The sequence below is a fragment of the Arvicanthis niloticus genome, chromosome 7 (assembly GCF_011762505.2).
Source record: "Arvicanthis niloticus isolate mArvNil1 chromosome 7, mArvNil1.pat.X, whole genome shotgun sequence".
In the NCBI taxonomy this organism is placed as follows: domain Eukaryota; kingdom Metazoa; phylum Chordata; class Mammalia; order Rodentia; family Muridae; genus Arvicanthis; species Arvicanthis niloticus.
In genome coordinates, this window is record NC_047664.1 from 5,783,692 (window position 1) to 5,802,585 (window position 18,894).

At 41.7% G+C, this 18,894-nt stretch overlaps 1 protein-coding gene across 5 annotated transcripts in view; it reads left to right on the forward strand.

The window, feature by feature from the left end:
* Positions 1–2,337: 2,337 nt before the first annotated feature.
* The window catches only part of LOC117712722 (ATP-binding cassette sub-family G member 3-like), a 44,871-nt gene continuing 28,314 nt past the window's right edge, over positions 2,338–18,894 (forward strand). The window contains exons 1-7 of one of the 5 annotated variants that reach the window (XM_076937857.1): positions 2,338–2,644; positions 9,403–9,621; positions 11,597–11,656; positions 12,632–12,746; positions 12,959–13,111; positions 16,936–17,072; positions 18,160–18,311. In XM_076937857.1, coding sequence (XP_076793972.1) covers positions 9,422–9,621; positions 11,597–11,656; positions 12,632–12,746; positions 12,959–13,111; positions 16,936–17,072; positions 18,160–18,311 — 817 coding nt within the window. In that variant the 5' untranslated portion in view covers positions 2,338–2,644; positions 9,403–9,421. Of the gene's footprint in view, positions 2,645–5,298; positions 5,366–9,399; positions 9,622–11,596; positions 11,657–12,631; positions 12,747–12,958; positions 13,112–16,935; positions 17,073–18,159; positions 18,312–18,894 lie in introns of those variants that run through there. The other 4 variants (XM_076937855.1, XM_034508823.2, XM_076937856.1 and 1 more) reach the window with 4 other exon arrangements.

Consider the following 18,894-nt stretch of genomic DNA (forward strand, 5'->3'; position numbering starts at 1 on the left):
GGAAAGGTCTGAAGCAATTGCTGGTTGGGATAAGTTCATCCCTGAATAAACTCCAATGAATGCTGAGGCAGAATGGAGGTCTTTTATTAAGAGCTAAATCAATTCTAAGGATACAAGATTTCCAAATTGAGAAACCCTGTCTCGAAAAACCAAAAAAAAAAAAAAAAAAAAAAAAAAGATTTCCAAATTGGTCCCCAAAACAAGGCAGCCGACCTCTGACCTCTGGCCTACTCTAGTAGGATGTCTTGCTGTGGGGAGAGCTGTTTATGTTACAGTTAGTCACAGGAGACAAGAGAGATGGGAGCTGTGATTTTATTCTTTGGGTAGGAACCCCAGGGTTTAAACTTAAACCATCAAATGACCTCATCAAGATTCACCTCAGAGATAATATGTCTGCAGCAAGAGCTTTGGGAACCTCGGGAATTTAGCACAGTGACTCAAGTTAAACTCTTTTTGATATTCTCTTAGTAAATATCGTTACTTGTGTCCAAGTAAGGAAAACAACATTTTCTGGAAAATCCATAGAATATTACACACCTATTAGAAATAGTTACTATGTCAGGGAAATACTTTATATAGGATTTCTTTAAATTAAAAAAAGAGATTTATTTATTTTATATATGTGAGTGTCCTGTCTGCCTGTACACCTGCAGGCCAGAAGAGAGAATCGGATCTCATTATAGATGGTGTGAGTCACCATGTCATTGCTGGGAATTGAACTCAGGGCCTCTGGAAGAATAGCCAGTGTTTTGTTAGCATCCGAGGCATCTCTCCAGCCCCACAAGAACTTTAGTTACAAAGAGTTCAAGGGGTTTAAAGAAGATGCAAAGAAACATCTCAATGAAATTAAGAAAACAGAACTTAAGGAGAATAAATTCCTAAGTGATGCCAGAGAGAACACAAACCAGGCTGAAGGAAATGATGAACACAGGCCTGGGCTTGAGAATGGGACTCCATGAGGAGACAGAAACACTGTGGACTCAAGCTGAGACAGACAGGGAGAGTCCAGTAACTCAGCTAGAGCCCACAGGAACCCTGATGCATAGACGATCAGGACTCAAAGTTAAAGCAGGATCTAGAGCAAATAATCAAGGAACATGGAGAAAAAACATAAGAAAGGAAGACCCGGGAAATGAGGGAAACCATGGACAAATCAAACCTTGGAATTACAGGTCCAGGTGAGGGAGAAAAACCCCTAGTCAGTGCCACAGACCTTCAGCAGGGTCATAGAATAACCCAGACTAATGAAAGACACTTACAAGAAGCACACAGAACACCAAATAGACAAGGTCAGAAATGACATGATACAGCATGTGTACACACCTACCCCCCCCACATGAAATAATAATAATAATAATAATAATAATAATAATAATAATAATAATAATAATAAATTTAAAAAACTGGATGTCGGTTCCTAAGCTATCTTTTTTTGTTTGTTTGTTTCTGTTTTTCGAGACAGGGTTTCTCTGTGTAGCCCTGGCTGTCCTGGAACTCACTCTGTAGACCAGGCTGGCCTCGAACTCAGAAATCCGCCTGCCTCTGCCTTCCAAGTGCTGGGATTAAAGGCCTGTGCCACCACTGCCTGGCTGGAAGCAGTCTCATAGCTTTTATTTTCAAGTTCACAGCACAGATCCTTAGTACCTCACCGTCACAACTGAGGAAGTCTCTTGACAAGCTTGGATGTTCCTTCTGAATCTGTGTTGAATGTTAAAAACTTCTTGAGTACTGAAATTTTACTTCAACATTGGCCTAGGGTGCGTCCTATGCTGCACACACTGCACAGTCTGACCCAGGTTAACAGTCCACGCTTGATCACTACGCCCTCTTTTTGCTCTTTTTTGAGATAGAGTTCAATGTTCAGGCCTAGCACCCAAACTCTCAACCTCCTGCCTCAGCCTTTCAATTATAGGGACACTCAATTATTTCTTAATTGGCCCCTTCAGACATATAAAGAAGCTATGAATCAAATTATATTAACAACATAGGCGCTTAACAAAACATATCCTTTGTCGTCCTGACCCATGTTTGTCCTGTTCTGTGATATTCTGTTTTATTTTCTCCCTTTTGTTAAACAAAACAAAACAAAACAAAATTTAAAAAAAAAACGCAAAACATATCACAGAAAGCTTTACGAAAGTAAAGGTTTCACTTTGTCTCTTCCTGTAAGCTGGCTTCTCAGAGTCCAGGACTGATGTGAGTCTGACTTAGGGCACAATGTCTGCCCAGGTCTCTGGATCTGGCTAGACCTTAAGGTGAGCCCTCAACACAAGATGCCACTCCAACCCCGCCCCAGGGAGACTCCCCGGCCATGCCCCTCCCCTTTCCCCCATGGCTTGCTCCTGCCCCAAGGAGCTCCCTTGGCCCAAGGTGCATCCCCAGTCCACAGAGTCCCCTGTGGATTCCTCCCCACTGCACGCTCTTCCCCAGACCCTTGTTGCGACCCGACCCCCCTTCAGCCCTACTGACTGCTACTTCCTCTCCTGTCCTCTGTTGATCTCTGTTCCCAGATCACCGCCCCTGACCACAGAGGCTTCAGCATGCAGCAGAGCAGAAGCCAGAGCCTCTTGAGCCTTCCGAAGGGAAGGTCAGAGCTGCAACTCCTCCTGTGCAAGGAGCAGGGCCCCTGCATTATCTGACAGCGGTGAGTGTGGGAGAGCAGGATGCAGAAGAGTGCAGTGGAGGGCCGGGAAACCCACTGCAGCTTCAATTGCAAGTGTGAAATGCAAAGTAACTTGGTCACGTCATGCAGTCTATAGAGGGTCCCTGTTTGGGGCGGGTTGGAAATGTACAACTTTTGATTTTCAAATGTATGAAGGCAAACACAGTTGGTGTTGGGCAGGTAAATGTTTTACTGAGTAGCAGATATACCATAAAAACGCATAAATTTTTTTTAACACTGTCATTTTAAGGGAGCTGGGGGCAGTTTATTATTTTTCTTTATACCATGATATAAAATTTGTCTGGCAATCTCTGGTTCAATATACAGATATTCATCAACTTTTTACGACTTTTTCTCAGATAGTGCTGGAAAGGTTTCAACAGACAGAAAAATCAAAGATCAAAATCATTAGATTGCACACCTTTTAGTAAATTGTGTATCTATAATGCTATCATGTTTTATTTTCTTTGTAGTACTATAAATGTAGTCACTCGTTTTAGTTCTAGAGAGACAGAACGATTCATAGGGACACCGCTTTACTAAGCATCCTGTGTGGGGCCTATGCATTTACACATGACATCTCCTTATGGTGTCAACCCAACCTAGTGTGTCCTCTTGGATCAATGTGCATTAAGACGCAAACACATGCAGAACCTATTTCTGCACATACTATGGCTGAACATCCGTGAAGCATTTGAAGAGAGGAGAAATATCATAAATGGAAATAAAATGCAATCTAGAGTGGAGGGCTGTGCGAGAGCCATGGACGTGAGGAAATTAGAAGAGACACAGGTGCATTGAGGGACCCTCGAAGCTGAAAGTTGCATTTTCAGGTGATTGATTTGTTTTTATTTTATGTGTCTGAATGTTTTGCTTGCATGTATGTAGGTGCACTGCTTGCATGACTGCAGTCCACAGAGGCCAGAGAGGGCACTGGCTCCTCTGGAACTGGCGTTGTAGATGTTGTCAGTCCCTGCATTATGTAGGTGCCGGGAACAGGAGCAGTGTGTGCTCTTGATTGTGGAGCCATTTCTCCAGCCCCTGAGGTTGCAGTACTGTGAGCATAACAAGAAGGGCTTGCTCAGCCCCACAGCTCAAGAATAAGGGAAGTGCACTGCTCTTCAGAGAGGCTCTCGCCAGTTTGCTTTTGAGGGAACCTTTTTATGCATGTGTCAATTTGGCATGTAGAGGAGACCCCAAGGAAGACTGTGCTTGAACCATGTCATAGTGTCAGCAGGAGCGCCCATGTGGGGAACTGTGGCTGCCATTTTCCTTACCCTGTGAGGTACAGACACCCTTGATGAGCAGGTCTCATTTAAAGATATGCTGAGAGTTCACATGTGATTATGTGAGTCTCGTGTTCTGTAAGTAGTTGGTAAACACTTACCTTATAGCCACATTACGTATATTTTGGGGGCACCATGTGACATTCAGTACATGAGGACTAGGATCAGTTCAGCACAATTTTCCTGTCACTGCAGACATTTTGTTGACTATTTTTGATTTAAGTTTGGTCGTAGTTGAAACTGTTTGAAGAAGGAAGTCTCAGAATCAGCTCTTGAGGAAATTAATTAGAATTAAGGTGGATTACGAAAGTTAAAAAACTTGAAAAGCCTACTTTGTGTTAGATACACATAAACTCACACAAGCATACTCATATACGCACACATATATACATATATACATACATATATACACTGACATACACACATACACACATGCACACACATATACATACACATATATATACATACACCTACACAATCTCATACATGCGTACACACACATATATACACATACACACACGTATGCTACATATGCATATACATACTCACACATATACACACATATAAACTTATACCACATATACACATATACATATACACATACAAACATATACACATACAGATACACTGATACAAAAATTCACACACATGCACACACACTCACACACACACATATACATACACACTCACACAGACATACATACACATACATACAAACACACACATACAGACACACTCATACACACATACTCACACATACCCAGACATATACATATACAGATACATACACACATACATATACATACAGACATATATACACACATTCACACACTCACACACATACACACATACACACACATAGAGACATACACATGCATCAACAGATATATACATATACATACACACATACATATACATACAGACATATATACACACATACACACACTCACACACATACACACACACAGACACATGCACACACACGCACACACACACGAGCTACATTGACACATGGGAAGCTAAAATTTCTTCTCTAAGAGATTTTTTTTTGCCCACATCGCTTTAGGATGTGAACCAATAATTGATAGTTGAGATGACTGTGGCTTCACAGTTTTTCTCTTCAGGGCTGGCTATATTATTCCAGAATTAACATTAGACACCTCACCGACTTACAGTGCACAGTCTGTGGCTTTGGGTACACTCAGAGGGTGCAAGAATGTTTGCATCACTTAAACCCGGAGATGATTTCCACATCTCCTCTTGCTCTTTTCACTGTGTCTGAGAGGGGAGGAACATTGTGTGTGGCGGGAGATGATAAGATAACTTGTAAAGTCAGTTCTTTTCTTCCACTTTGTTGAGGCACAGTCTCTCCTGTGTTTCTGCCAGGCTGGGTACTAGTTGGTCCATCATCTTCCAGGTAAATTGTGAAATGCTGTGCAGTTCCAGAGGCCCCTGAGCTAGAATTGAGTTTGAATGCCCTCTCCCCAGGACTAGCTTGTATGGTACTAGAAGGTACCATGCAATGCACTTGAGAGGGAGAAGAAAGCAATCATGTGGGTGGGGGAGGGGATAGGGAGGGACCTAGGTGGTAGAGGGGACAGGGAGGAAAAGGGAGGAATGTGATCAGTTATTTTTTGGCAGATCAGGAATGAAGCCCTGAGGGCCAGCCGAAGGAATGGAAACAGGCAACCTCAGGAGGTATGAGGTGGGAGGACCCTCTAGAATGTACCAGAGACCTGGGAGGTGAGACACACTCAGGACTTAGAAGGAGGGACCTTAGATGAAATGCCCAAAAGTGGGGAAAGGGAACTTGTAGAGAACACCACCATCCAGTGGAGGAATGGGATTGTCATCCCACAGTCAAAATTCTGACCCCTCATTGTTCCTGTCTAAGAGAAGGGCAGGAACAAAAATGGAGAAGAGCCTGATGGAAAGGAGCTCCAGCGACAGGCCCGAATTGGGGTCCAGCTCACGGGGAGGCTCCAAGGCCTAACAGTACTGATGCTATCCTGTGCTTACAGACAGGAGCCTAGCCTGGCTGCCCTCTGTGAGGCCCATCAAGCAGCTGAAAGGGCCAAATGTAGATACTTACATTCAACCAATGGACGGAAGCCAGGGACCCCTGTGGTTGAATTAGGAAAAGCCTGGAAGAAGCTGAGGACAAGGGTGGCTTTGAGCATTTTATTAGAATCAAATCCTGAAATACTGACTGAAGACATAGAAAATCTATGTCTCCTGTTTGATGTCTGCCCATGGGATGGATTCCATGTTGGGCCAGTCACTGGACCATCTTTCCTTCCATCTCTGCTCCATTTTTTTCCCTGCAGTTCCTTTAGACAGCAAAACTTCTGGATTAGAAATTTTGAAGGTGGGCTGGGAACTCTGTCCCACTTGGGGCCTTGTCTATCTACTGGAGGTGGTCTCTTCAGGTTGCATCTTCCCACTGTTGGGCATTTTGTCTCAGAGCACACCTGTTGTGTCTCTCACCGCCCAGGTCTCTGGGCATAATTTTTTTCTTTTTTCCTCTCTGAGAGCAATAAATCACCACCTTGTCTTTGAAGCCCTGGTAGTTTATATTTCAGTTCATATAGTCTGCTGGGGATGCTTTCTCCTGAATTTTAAAAATTTATCTGCAATGTTCCAAAACTTTCATTTTTAAAAATTCTGTATTTATTGCTCGGATCCTGTACTGTTTGGCTTATTTCCTTCAGTTGTCTATGTCTCTGACGTTGCTGTCCACTTTCAGTTAGCCTCTTCAATGATTTGTTCAACATTTTACCTAATTAAATAATTTATATCAGTTGCTGACCCATTATGATCTCCTGAGGAAGTTGTGTTACCTTGTTTCTACACATTCTTGTGTTTCTTCACTGTGCATCTGTGGGAGTGTATAAGTTTTCCATAGCGATGTAAAAATTTGTAAAGCAAGCTTCCTTCAACTGACTGCTTAATTCCCAGCATTAGTCAAAGTGGAGAAAAGAAGCCACAGTAACAATACCAGAGCCAAGTTATAATAATAATAGAAGAACAATAATCATAACAGGCAAAATGAAAGTAACGGGCAAAACTAATTTAGAATAAAACATGAAGTTAGAAACTGATAAAGGTAAAAAATTAGTAAAGAGAAAAGGAAAAGGAGAGGAAGAGAAAAGAACAAGAGATTGAAAATAATCTAGTTCCAAAAGTTTAAAATGTGTAAAGAAAATAGATACATTGCAGGCCTGTGATCCTAACCCTTGAAAGTTGAGGGAGGAGGATCAAACCTTTGAGGCAAGTCTGAGCCATACAGGGAGAACCTGTCTTAAAGGTAACACCGGCAAGATTAAGGAAACACTAGATAGGGGTTTTTAAAAGCATTAAAACATTTTAAAATATTTAAACTAATGTAACATCAAATAACACATAAAATTGTTACTATCTGGAAGGCAGGGAATTAGAAGAGCCCCTCTCTTGTTGCTCTCAGAGAATTTGCTAGGTCTGGGGCATCAGGTCATAGTTGGTATGTCTCCTTTCTCTCTGTTGCCACCTTACAGGTTAGTGCTGTGCACAGTACTCATGTGCTGCACACAGTACTCGGGTGCTACACACAGTACTCAGGTGCTGCACACAATACTCAGGTGCTGCACAAAGTTCTCAGGTGCTGTAATAACAGAGCATCGTTCACATTGCTGACTTTCTTCCTTTGTGTATTTCTTTCCTTCTGCTCAGAGGATTCTATGGCCTGTGGTCTATATGGACACTTCAGTTTATGGGGTTTGTCTAAACAAAGTGGGGGCCTCCCAGATGCTTTGGGGGAAGTGGAGATGGCAAACAGAACTTGGCGTTCTGCAATGAGGAAGAGAGTCCTGGGACCTGAGCTCTCTGCCTGCCTAAGACTTTCAGGTCCTATCCAGCAGCAAACTCCGTGCAGTGAGGAGGAAGCTGTGGAAACTGAGTAATCCTTGCAACTCGGGCTGGGAGATCGCAGCCCCTGTCTGCTGCACAAGCATGCAGTATGAGGCAGTTTCCAAACCCAGGGGTCTGCCAGCCACCTGCCCAGACCTCTCAGGCTCCGCAGTCATCCACAGAAGCCATGTCATTCCTGGTGGCAGGAGGCAGTGCTGCTTGTCCTCATTCCTCCACAGCCTGAACCATGAGTGTGTCTGTCAGTCACCCCCACTTCTGCTACTTTCCCTCATGGCTGCCTACAAACCAGTGTATCCAGGGCACCATGACTTCTGCTGGATGGTTTTGCATCCCCACCACAGTCAAACTCAGAACTTAGAAGCTCCTGGTTCTAGATGTCTGAGAAATGGAGAGTGTAGAACTCAGGCTGTGCCCATCTCTGTGTTTCTTTGTATTATGTAGGACAGTAAGTATCAGAGTAAGCCTTGCCACGAGGGACTCCAGTTTATAAAGCAGTGATTTGCTCTGTTTTGGAAGCAAATGCTGAAGCAAAATGACTTAGTTCCTTATGTGTGCAAGTATCTAGCACAGTGAAAAATAGATTGTTAAGTAACTTATTAATACAAATATATAATGCCTATGAACACATTAAGCCTAGAACACCTAGACACATGGATGTTTGAAGACCTTGTTAGAGAAACCAAGCTTGTATGTCTGTCCAGAGCCATGAGCACTGCAATGCCCTCTCTTGGGTCCCCACTGAGCCGTCAGCAGGCCACCTGAGATGTGCATCAACACATACACAGGCAACAAACTTTCAGGTCCATCCTCAGGATTTCTGCTGACCATGACCAGCCCTTCTTGAAATGGCCCACTTGAGCTTCCATAGGTTCAGACCCCTTAGGCCTGGTGTCAGCTCTGCCCTGAAGCAGTCTGCACCTTACTGACACTGTGCCTTGACCCAGCTGTATATTTTTGGCTGCCCTGTTACAGAATAGCTCAATTGAGATGTGTATCTGGTTTTTTTTTTTTTTTTTTTTTTTTTTTTTTTTTTTTTTTTTTTTTTGCCTCCCACAAGTTCACACATGCTAGCATGCGTGAACATCACACACACACACACACACAGACACACAGACACACAGACACACACACACACACACACACACACAGAGAGAGAGAGAGAGAGAGAGAGAGAGAGAGAGAGAGAGAGAGAGAGAGATTGATTGGTGGTCATGTTTTTTGCCTCTGAACTTGTACTATATCATAATATTCTTTTGAAGTAAGTAAAATCTGCCCTCTCATCTGTCTCTTTCTTTATTAATTATAGATAGCATTTATCTTCAGCTCAATATGCTCATTTGTTTCTTAGGCATATATTGTCTAAGGGGTCTGTGTACTCAGTCATGTCTGTTTCTCATCTGGTTCCTCAGGTAATCACAGAGATATGGACTGTTCATCAGGAAGGAGTCTACCTATGAAAGCCCAGTTAAAAACCATCCATGAGTGTGATGATCTGTGTTATGACTTCTTGTGTGGACCTTCAACTTGCTATTGCTTTTCCTTCAGCAGGAAGGAAGAACATCTCGAGATGGCCTCCAATAATGATCCCAATGCAATCCCAAAGAAAGAAAGACATCATTGTGACCTTGCTGAAACAAACACCAGTGACCTGAAGACACTGACTGGAGAGGCTGTGTTAAGTTTTCACAACATCAGCTACCGAGAAACAGAGAAGAGTGGCTTTCTACTTTGTACAAAGACTCAGATAAAAAGACTATCGAACTTCAAGTATGTCCATGAGCTAAAGACAACAGTGTATGGAATAACGTTCTCAAGAAACACAGACTTTCTCTTTATAAATCAGCTGTTTATGTGTATATTTGCTCATATGTGTGTGTATATGTATGTGTGTTCATGTGTATGTATGTATTGTATGTCTGTTTATGTGTTTTTGTGTATGTGTGTGGTGTGTAAGCACACATGTGCACACACACATGCATGTCTGCAGATGTGTAGATGCTATGACACACATGTGGCACAAGGCTCTCAGAGGACAACCTTAAGCATTAGTCTTTACCTTTCCCTTGTTGGAAATGGGGTGTCAGATTTTTCTCTGTTGTGTATGGCAGCTTGCAAGCTTCTGGGGATTCTCCTGTCTCTGTCTCCTCTCTCCACTGGCTTTGGAGATGCTCACTGCTGCACTGAACTTTATGTTAGTTCTGGGGGTTTCTCTTAGGTCCTTACCTATCAAGTGCCTCCCCATCAATCCAGCCTTACCATGTTATGCCTACAGATAGGATCAGGACCACAGTGAATTTAATGAGGTGGAGACCAAAGAACAATAGAATGGATGAGTGACACAAAAGATTTGCTCTTTGGAAATACAAACAAGTTTGACACAGCCTTAGACACCATACCAAAAAAGAACACGATAAATTATTTTAATTCAATAAAATTAGGAATGAGAAAGCAATACCAAAGACATACTGTTAAAATCAAGAGACAATAAAGGAATATTGAAATTTAAATCCTAGAAATTTAAAAATCTAAAAGTGTTGTGTACATTTCTGTGTACACAGCCCTCCTGACACTGAACTGAAAGGCTGACCAGGTCAGTCACAGGTGATGAAATGGGAACAATGAGCAAAGTCCCGACAGCAGACAGTCAGGGCCTGATGTATCTGCTCAAAGTTCATTGACAGCTAAAAAGAGCAAAAGCAGTGTGGAAACACAGTGTTCCGCAGAGAGAGCAGCCCATAACAAATCCTAAGGAGAGCAAACATATCAAGGTTTCCCCCACTCAGTGTGAACACTCTCTTTCTCCCAAGCCCAACCCTACACTGCTCTTGGGCACTGGTCATTTCTGCTCCTCTATCTCCAACTTCCACCATTTCTTAAGAAAAAGGACAATGACAGGGCAAAGGGCTGGCACATTATCTGAATGTGAAATGATGAAAGGGAAGGTAACTAAGCTTCTATAAGAATATGCCCTTTCCAGTCTGAATGTTCACTACTCTGAAGCATTCAGTCAGTTTTCTGAGACTGATTCGTGTGTGCACTGTATCTGTACATCAATAAGGAATATCCATGTTCTGCATGGTGTACTTCAATTCTAAACTGAGCGTAGTGTATTCTAATTTATGTATCGAAGAAGGAAACCATAATTTTGTGGGATGTATATTTTTGTTTTCTGTTTTGATTCAGGTTGCTTTTCTTGAGTATTGATCCTGGCAAAGCTTTCTTATCCTCTGGAATGCTTCTTTCTAATCTCTGGATTTCTACTAAAGGTGTCTTGATTTTGGTTCTAATTCATTTTAATAGCAATGACAGAGCTTCTGGTACCCTATGAATTATTGGTTTCTCATGTAGAGGTTCACTTAGTAGCAAGCAGGGTTATGAAGACACTGATCATCACACATTAGTGGGAAGCTGTACGTGACACATAAAGTCTGTGTGTACAGTGGAGTCATAATGAGAACTGGCTATCACTTCAAGGAACACTAAACTTAGATGAATTGCTTTTCAAAAAAGACAAATGGTTTAAATATTAAACAAAAGAATTTTGTGATATATGAGGCACTTTTCTGGTGAGTCCTTACTAGCAGTTGACATATTTCATAAATAATATGTCTCTAATAATGTTTTCCTGTGTTTGTCCTTATTTTTTGTCTACTACTGCAAAGGACCATTCTCAATGTGGACCACAAGCTAATTTAACTTTTTAAATATAGAAACATAAACCAGTATGATTTTGTGTTTGCAGTGGGATCATGAAACCTGGCCTCAATGCCATTATGGGACCTCAAGATGGGAGCAGATCTTTGTGAGTATAACAGAAAGCATACGTAAGCCCTTTGCATCCAGTTCATGTGTTTTAAAACCAATCACCTTTATGGCTGTTATTTAAGTGTTGTTATTACAGCTATTCTGGTCCTCTGTGCTGGGGATGATGTGCAGGAGGGATGTGTTCTAATATTCCACAAAGTACAGAAAGTCTTTCTGGGTCCACTTTATGAATAGGAAGTGGCAAAGTGATTGTCATATGGTGTTGATACATACTATTCTTATTTAATGAAGTAGGTAGATAGTATTGTAATAGGAAGAAGAAAAAGAAGAAGAAGAAGAAGAGGAAGAGGAGGAGGAGGAGGAGGAGGAGGAAGAGGAAGAGGAAGAGGAAGAGGAAGAGGAAGAAGAAGAAGAAGAAGAAGAAGAAGAAGAAGAAGAAGAAGAAGAAGAAGAAGAAGTTGTTGTTGTTTTCTTAGAGAGAGAAATTATCAACAGGCCTAATTCTCAAAATACAGCAGCACATTAACAGGATTGGGTCCCCGAGGTCAGATAGCAGGGAATGGTAGTCATGTGGATCATGTCCTATATTCAAAATTCTGAGCTGTCTTACAGCACACAATGAACATAAAGACATGTGTGTGTTTGCAGTCATGTGTGTACTTGTGTGTGTACATGAGTATGTGTGATTTTAGTTCAACTGTTGACTTGTTCATTACATTATGTTTCTGTATTATTTAATATGCAAAGGTTTCTTTTTCTTTTTCTTTTTTTGTTTTTGTTTTTCGAGACAGAGTTTCTCTGTGTAGCCCTGGCTGTCTTGGAACTCACTCTGTAGACCAGGCTGGCCTCAAACTCAGAAATCTGCCTGCCTCTGCCTCCCAAGTGCTGGGATTAAAGGCATGCGCCACCACTGCCCGGCTTATATGCAAAATTTTTGTTTTGAGAAGTTAAAGGATGATAGTTTTGATTGAAGGGAGAAAATAAACTCCACAATACAATTAACCTTTTGTAGGTTCTTAGATGTCTTAGCTGCAAGGAGAGATCCATGTGGATTATCAGGAGATATTTTGATAAATGGTAAACCTCGACCTGCTAATTTCAAATGTACATCTGGTTATGTACCACAAGTAAGTGTTGGTGGGCTGCAATTTTAAACCTTTTCTGCTTGAAAGTGGGGGAAAGAAAACATTTGGATCAGGCTTTGAGTTTGGGATTAGTGAAATTGAAAGCTTATTTTAAATGGAGCATTACACTGAGTGTGTTGTTTGTGTGGACTAGGTTACGTTTGTTTGAGTTTCAGTGATAACTGTATCTAATTAAAATTCCATCTGCCCTTAAGAATGATGTGGTGTTGGGCACAGTGACTGTGAGAGAGAATCTAGAGTTCTCAGCAACTCTTCGTCTTCCAATGACCATAACAAGTGATGAAAAAAGAAGACGGATTAATGAGGTGCTGAAGCTTCTGCATCTGGATAAAGAACAAAATATCAAGGTAATGTGAGGGAAATCTTGAAAGGCTCAGCGAGAGAAGGAGAGAGAGAGTGAGCAAGAGAGAGAGAGAGAGAGAAAGAGAGAGAGAGAGAGGGAGGGAGAGAGAGAGAGAGAGAGAGAGAGCGAGAGAGAGAGAGAGAGAGAGAGAGAGAGAGAGAGAGAGCTAGCGAGAGATATTGGTGTGTGGATGACCTGACCCTCTACATGCTGTTTCCTGTAGTTCCTGTGGTCAAAGGTGGCTGCTTTCTCTGTTAATCACTAAGTGACTGCTATTGTACATTAACGTGGAAATTAAACTGTGAAGCCATCTTAACAATGGTTGAGCCTGGGAATGGAAAGTGATCCAGCAGGGAAAAGTGCTCCTCACGTGGCCATTTCCATGTCTTCCTCACATGACCCTTAGAATTGAGAATTTGATGAGTTTTTGTTTTCTGTTTCTCTTCCCTTCCTCCAGAGCAGTGGTTCTCATCCTTCCTAAAGCTGCGACCTTCAATACAGTTCCTCATTCCTGGTGATCCAGGAGCACACAATTATTTTGTTGGTACCTCATGACTGTAATTTTGCTACTGTTGTGAACTCTAATACAGATATCTGATATGTGACCCCTAAGGGGGCCACGGCCCAGAGGTTGAGAAGCTCCTGATCCAGAAGACTTTGTTTCCTTGTTGTTTCAAGCCTATGCTGGGAGACTGAGGACCCAGGCTCTATGCTTCACTCTACCTTAACTTTTCTTCCAGGATTGCACTTGGTCTTAGCATCTTTTCTAACTTGTTTAGTGCTTGTTAATTTTGTAGCCTCTTGTTTTGTGTTTTTATTTCATCCTGTCTGGGATGGTTAGTTTCGACTGTCAACATGATGTAATCTAGAATCACTTGGAATCCTCTAGAAAATGAGGAGTACTGTAGTTGTATGGCCTGTGGACATTTCTGTAGGTCATTGTCTTCATTAAGTTCATCCATGAGGAAAGACGCAGCCACTGCAGGCTGCACTGTTCTGTGGGCTTGAGTTCTGGGTGGCAGAAGAATGGAGAAGGTGAGCTGAGCACTGGCAGGCAGGCGTGCATTCTCTCTGTGCTCCGGACTGCATGTAACCAGCTGCATCAGGTTCCTGGTTTACTGCCCTGCAATGGTTGACTGTACTTCTGAACTGTGCTCTGAAGTAAACCTTTAGCTCCATGTGTACTTCTCATCAGAAGGCTTCATCTCAGCAACTGGATGGAAAATTAGGATATTATTTTACCCTTGCTCCCTGATTCCTTATATTCTAACAACATTTACTCCCAGGTCTTTGGTCAAGAGCAACAGCAAGTAGACCAACTGTCTCCTGTGGAAGCTCATGCAGGACCAGGAAGGGCAATACATGAGTGGTGAGCTTCACAGCTGACCATGTGATGGATAACATGTTTCTTTTCTTTTTAAAAATATTTATTTAATGTATATGTGCATAGTGTAGCTGTCTTCAGACCAGAAGAGGGCATTATATCTCATTACAGGTGATTGTGAGTCACCATGTGGTTGCTGGAAACTGAGTTCACGACCTCTGGAAGAGCAGTCAGTGCTCTTAACCTCTGACCCATCTCTCCAGCCCCAACAACCAGTTTCTTACTGACATATTAAAAGGAATATTACATAGGACTTCATTCATGAATACTGAATTATTCTTCATCCTTCATTTAAAATAGGACATTTACTTACCTTAACAATTTCATTCTTAACTATCAAAATGAACAAAACCATCACATCCTCAGCCTTGTCAGATCTATAATCCTTCGCAGTCCCCAAATGTTCTTTATTATTTCATTGCTAATAGAACATGATCAGTCACTTTATTACATTCTCTGAGTTTTTAAATATCAGCTGCTTCCCTCTTCTTGGGTCCCCACAAACCTCCTGCCTCTCCCCATGACATTGATTCATTGAGAAGATTATATGTAGATGTTTGGTGAATGGACATTTGGTACCGTGGATGAAAACAGCTTAACAGAATGTAATTCTCATGTTTTAACTCCTGCGCTGGCCCTTTCTTAGAACAACAAGGAAGAGGATGCCCCTGGCTGTGGATTCCAGGATGCTTCTCTTCAGTCTTATGGGAGATGCTTGGCTTGGTGGGAAGAATATCACAAAGGCTGACATTCACCACTTTCTCTTTCTTCCTGAGTGGTAGAAATTTGTTTGCTTTGGCCCTTTTATAACTTGGTTTGATATTTACAATGAGGTGTTTTATTTTGCTACATTTTAAACAATAAGTAGTCATTGCCATAAGTTGCTTACTTGGCTTTGTTTAGTGACAACATATAAAGATATTTCTTAACTCCTTGAAGGTCATGAAGTATAAAAGATTTCAAGAATTTTAACAATATAACTTTTTAATGGTAACTTTGAACAAAGGTATGTGTTACTGTGTGCATTTGTGTGTAGGTGTGAGTGTATGTAGGTGTGAGTGTATGTATATGTTCATGTGTGTGTGGATATGTGTGTGAGTGGTACATGTGTGTGTGTATATGTGTATATGTAAGTGTGTGTGTGAGTCTCTGACTGAGTTGCATTGCACACACAGGAAGGTCATAGGTCACTGTTTTCAGGGGTTCATTCCCACTCCGTATATAGGCAGGGTCTGTCTTCTGCTGATGTTTTCCCTGCATGGCTTATGCTCCTCTCTTCTTACTGTAGTTACATTCTGATGGGATACATGGATGCATGCCACTGCATGTAGCTTTATATGTGAGTTTCAGAGATTGAACCCAGGCTTCAGGCTTGAATTGCTGTTCCCCGATAAACATCTTCAGCTGACATAAGACTTCAATATAAGAAGTGTAGAGGAAGCATGCAGTTACCATAGCAGTGCAGTTGTTGTATAGTCAGCTCAGTAGTACACTTGTCAGTACCAGACTTTGGGCTTCTGAGTTGATAGTATTTTATCACACACTTGCTAAAGCTATTTATCCCCCGGAGCATTTTAAAAGAGCATTAGGTAGTGTCTTACTCCTGAGAACTTGATGACATTTCATTCATCAAAGTAAGGACACATGTGTACCTATAAGTTCTAAACTATCAACATGAATAATTCCTTTGTATCTTCAGCCTTTTCATGTCCACATTCTTTCACAAACCTCAACATTCTTTGTTGTATGTTATCAGTAGGGCTTGATCATGGTTTTGCTTATCATGATTAAGGAGTTCAAGCTTCAGAATCGTTCCCTATTTCTCTGTCCTGTCAACCTTCTTGTGATCTCTCACCTTACACATTGACACTGGCTGGTAAAAAGATGGTGCCAGTTTGACCTGAAGAATGTCCCAACTTTTAGATTTATCTACAAGGGTGAGACATGAATTTTTAGATGCTGTTCAGAGTAAATGATGTCAATTCACAGAGTCTTAAGGAAGTTGAAAATGTCCTAAGAAGGCAATGTGAACTTTCCACTTAGGAATTTTTACTAAAAGCAATGTGCATGTGCATGTGCATGTATGTGTGTGTGTTGGGGTATTGTTAAATGATTACTAAATTACTAGGGATATTTTATCTTCTCCTCTCCCCTTTTCCTCATTTCTTCCTCAGTGATCTCACTTTGCATGTGACAACTCATCCTCTAGAATATGTGACTTGATAGGGAACAAAACAATAAGTGTTGTTAACAAGGCTTCATGTCACGTCTGACCTGAGCTTCATTCTACTCTCTTGTTAGAAGAGAAACCTTATTCTCCTAGGTGCCCATATTTTGGCTCTTTGGAATAATGATTTAACACAATCTTTTATTGCTGGAACAAGCTAGTTCACCAAATGGCAGTGATATGTTCTTGTTGATAACAATGGTCATTGGTGTTTTAGCCTACATCCAAAGAACTCAAGAAAAAGACCAGTATAGCAATGGAGCTGGTCACTGAGCATCCCATCTTGTTCTTGGATGATCCCACCACTGACTTAGACTTGACAACTACAACTGATATCATCTCAGTCCTGAGAAGGTATGTGCTAAAGGGACATTATATTTATTAACTTAATACCCAGTCGCTTCTATGCATTTTTGGTGCAGGAGATTCAGAAGTAGGCAACAAAACTCATATATTAGAGGGAAACTTCAACCAACAGAGAAGAGGCATCAAGAACATTGCCTAGGATGGGTGGCTGTGGAGAAGGTGGAGCACTGCTTTAAATAGCATGTCCCTAAACCTGCAAGCATGTGACAAGTGAGCTGGGGCTGAGTCGGAGAGATCTAAACACAGTGACAGCTGAGGCAAAGCATGTTTGATGTGTCTGAAACATTCAAGAGACAGGGGACTGACCCAGTGCGCTGAGGGGAAAGAAGATTCTTGCTAGTGCACTGTTAGGGACACCCCAGACTAAATGAGTTGACATAAGTTAAATTTCTTACAGACTGGATACTGTAAGGCAGATATGAAGGTATCCATAGGCTATATCTGCTGAGCATGTCTCACTGAGCTGAGGATTGTGTACTTTCCTTCTCTATGTGTCTATGCCCTGATCTGTCATTTAAGAGAGGTTCAGTCCACAATCATCAAAGCAGGAGCATGGCAGCATCCATGCAGGCATGGTGCAGGAGGAGCTGAGAGTTCTTCATCTTCATCTTAAGGCTGCTAGCAGAATAAAGATGTCCAGGCAGCTAGGATGAGGTCTTAACGCCCACACCTACAGCAACACACCTTCTCCTACAAGGCCACACCTACTCTAACAGGGCCACACCTTCTAATAGTGCCATTCCCTGGGTTGAGCATATATAAACCATCACACTGATCCAATTCATTGTCTCAGATGAATTGGATGTCTGCACTGCCTGGAGATCGGCAGTGTCAATAAAACTCTTATGGACTGTGAACACCTGATATTCCATAAGGTAAGAAGTTGTCGACTTTTAAATAGAAGCATGGAGCATGGTTTGTCTCTTGATGCATAACATAAGTGAGATGAGGTATTTATAAGGAAAATTCAACCTGAAATGGGAACAAAGAGTATAACTTCAGGAATGAAATATTGTGTGGAGAATTCAAGGTTCCAGTGTCCAGAGACTTAGCATGTCTCCCTCTCTGAACTTAGGGTATCGGAGAAGGGTCGGACAATCATCTTCTCCATCAATCAGCCTCAGTACTCCATCTTCAGTGTTTTTGATAGCCTCACCTTAGTGGCTTCAGGAAAACTCATCTTTCATGGACCTGCACAGGATGCTTTGGGGTACTTCCAATCTGCAGGTATGGTTGCCTATTGTTATGAGAGCTTCTTCATTCACAGGATCTGCAAAGAGAAACAGGGGATATCAGGGATGCTGTTTGACTCTTGTGCAGACTTACTATGTGTAGGTTTCTCCGCTTTAAATACTGTTGGTTAATTTGGAGGCAGGATTTTTGTTAGTTTAACAGTATGGCTTCTCGTTCATGTCTCTTTTTTGCCCCAGGGCCCATTATCCATCATTTGAATAGCTCGAGAAAGGCCTTACATCATAGTGTTCTTGCTCATGTAGCTGATGATGGTGTTCAGGTTTCCCTTAGTGTGTGAGTTGACTCTGAGGTGTTGCAGAGATGTTACTTACTTATGGGTATGTTTGTATTTTAGGTTCAGTCCTTACATAGGGGCTTTAGAGACTTAAGTCTGACTTCATATTTTTGGTCTGCTGGTGTTTTTCATAGTGTATGGTGAGATTTTTTTCAAAAGTTCATGCAGTCAGTTTTATCATTTAGAAGTATGGATGCAATTATGAAGGATTCTCTGAGTCCAAGTATAGGCTTAACTATTTAGTTTCTAGCATTCCTTATTTGTTATTAATTAATCATTGTC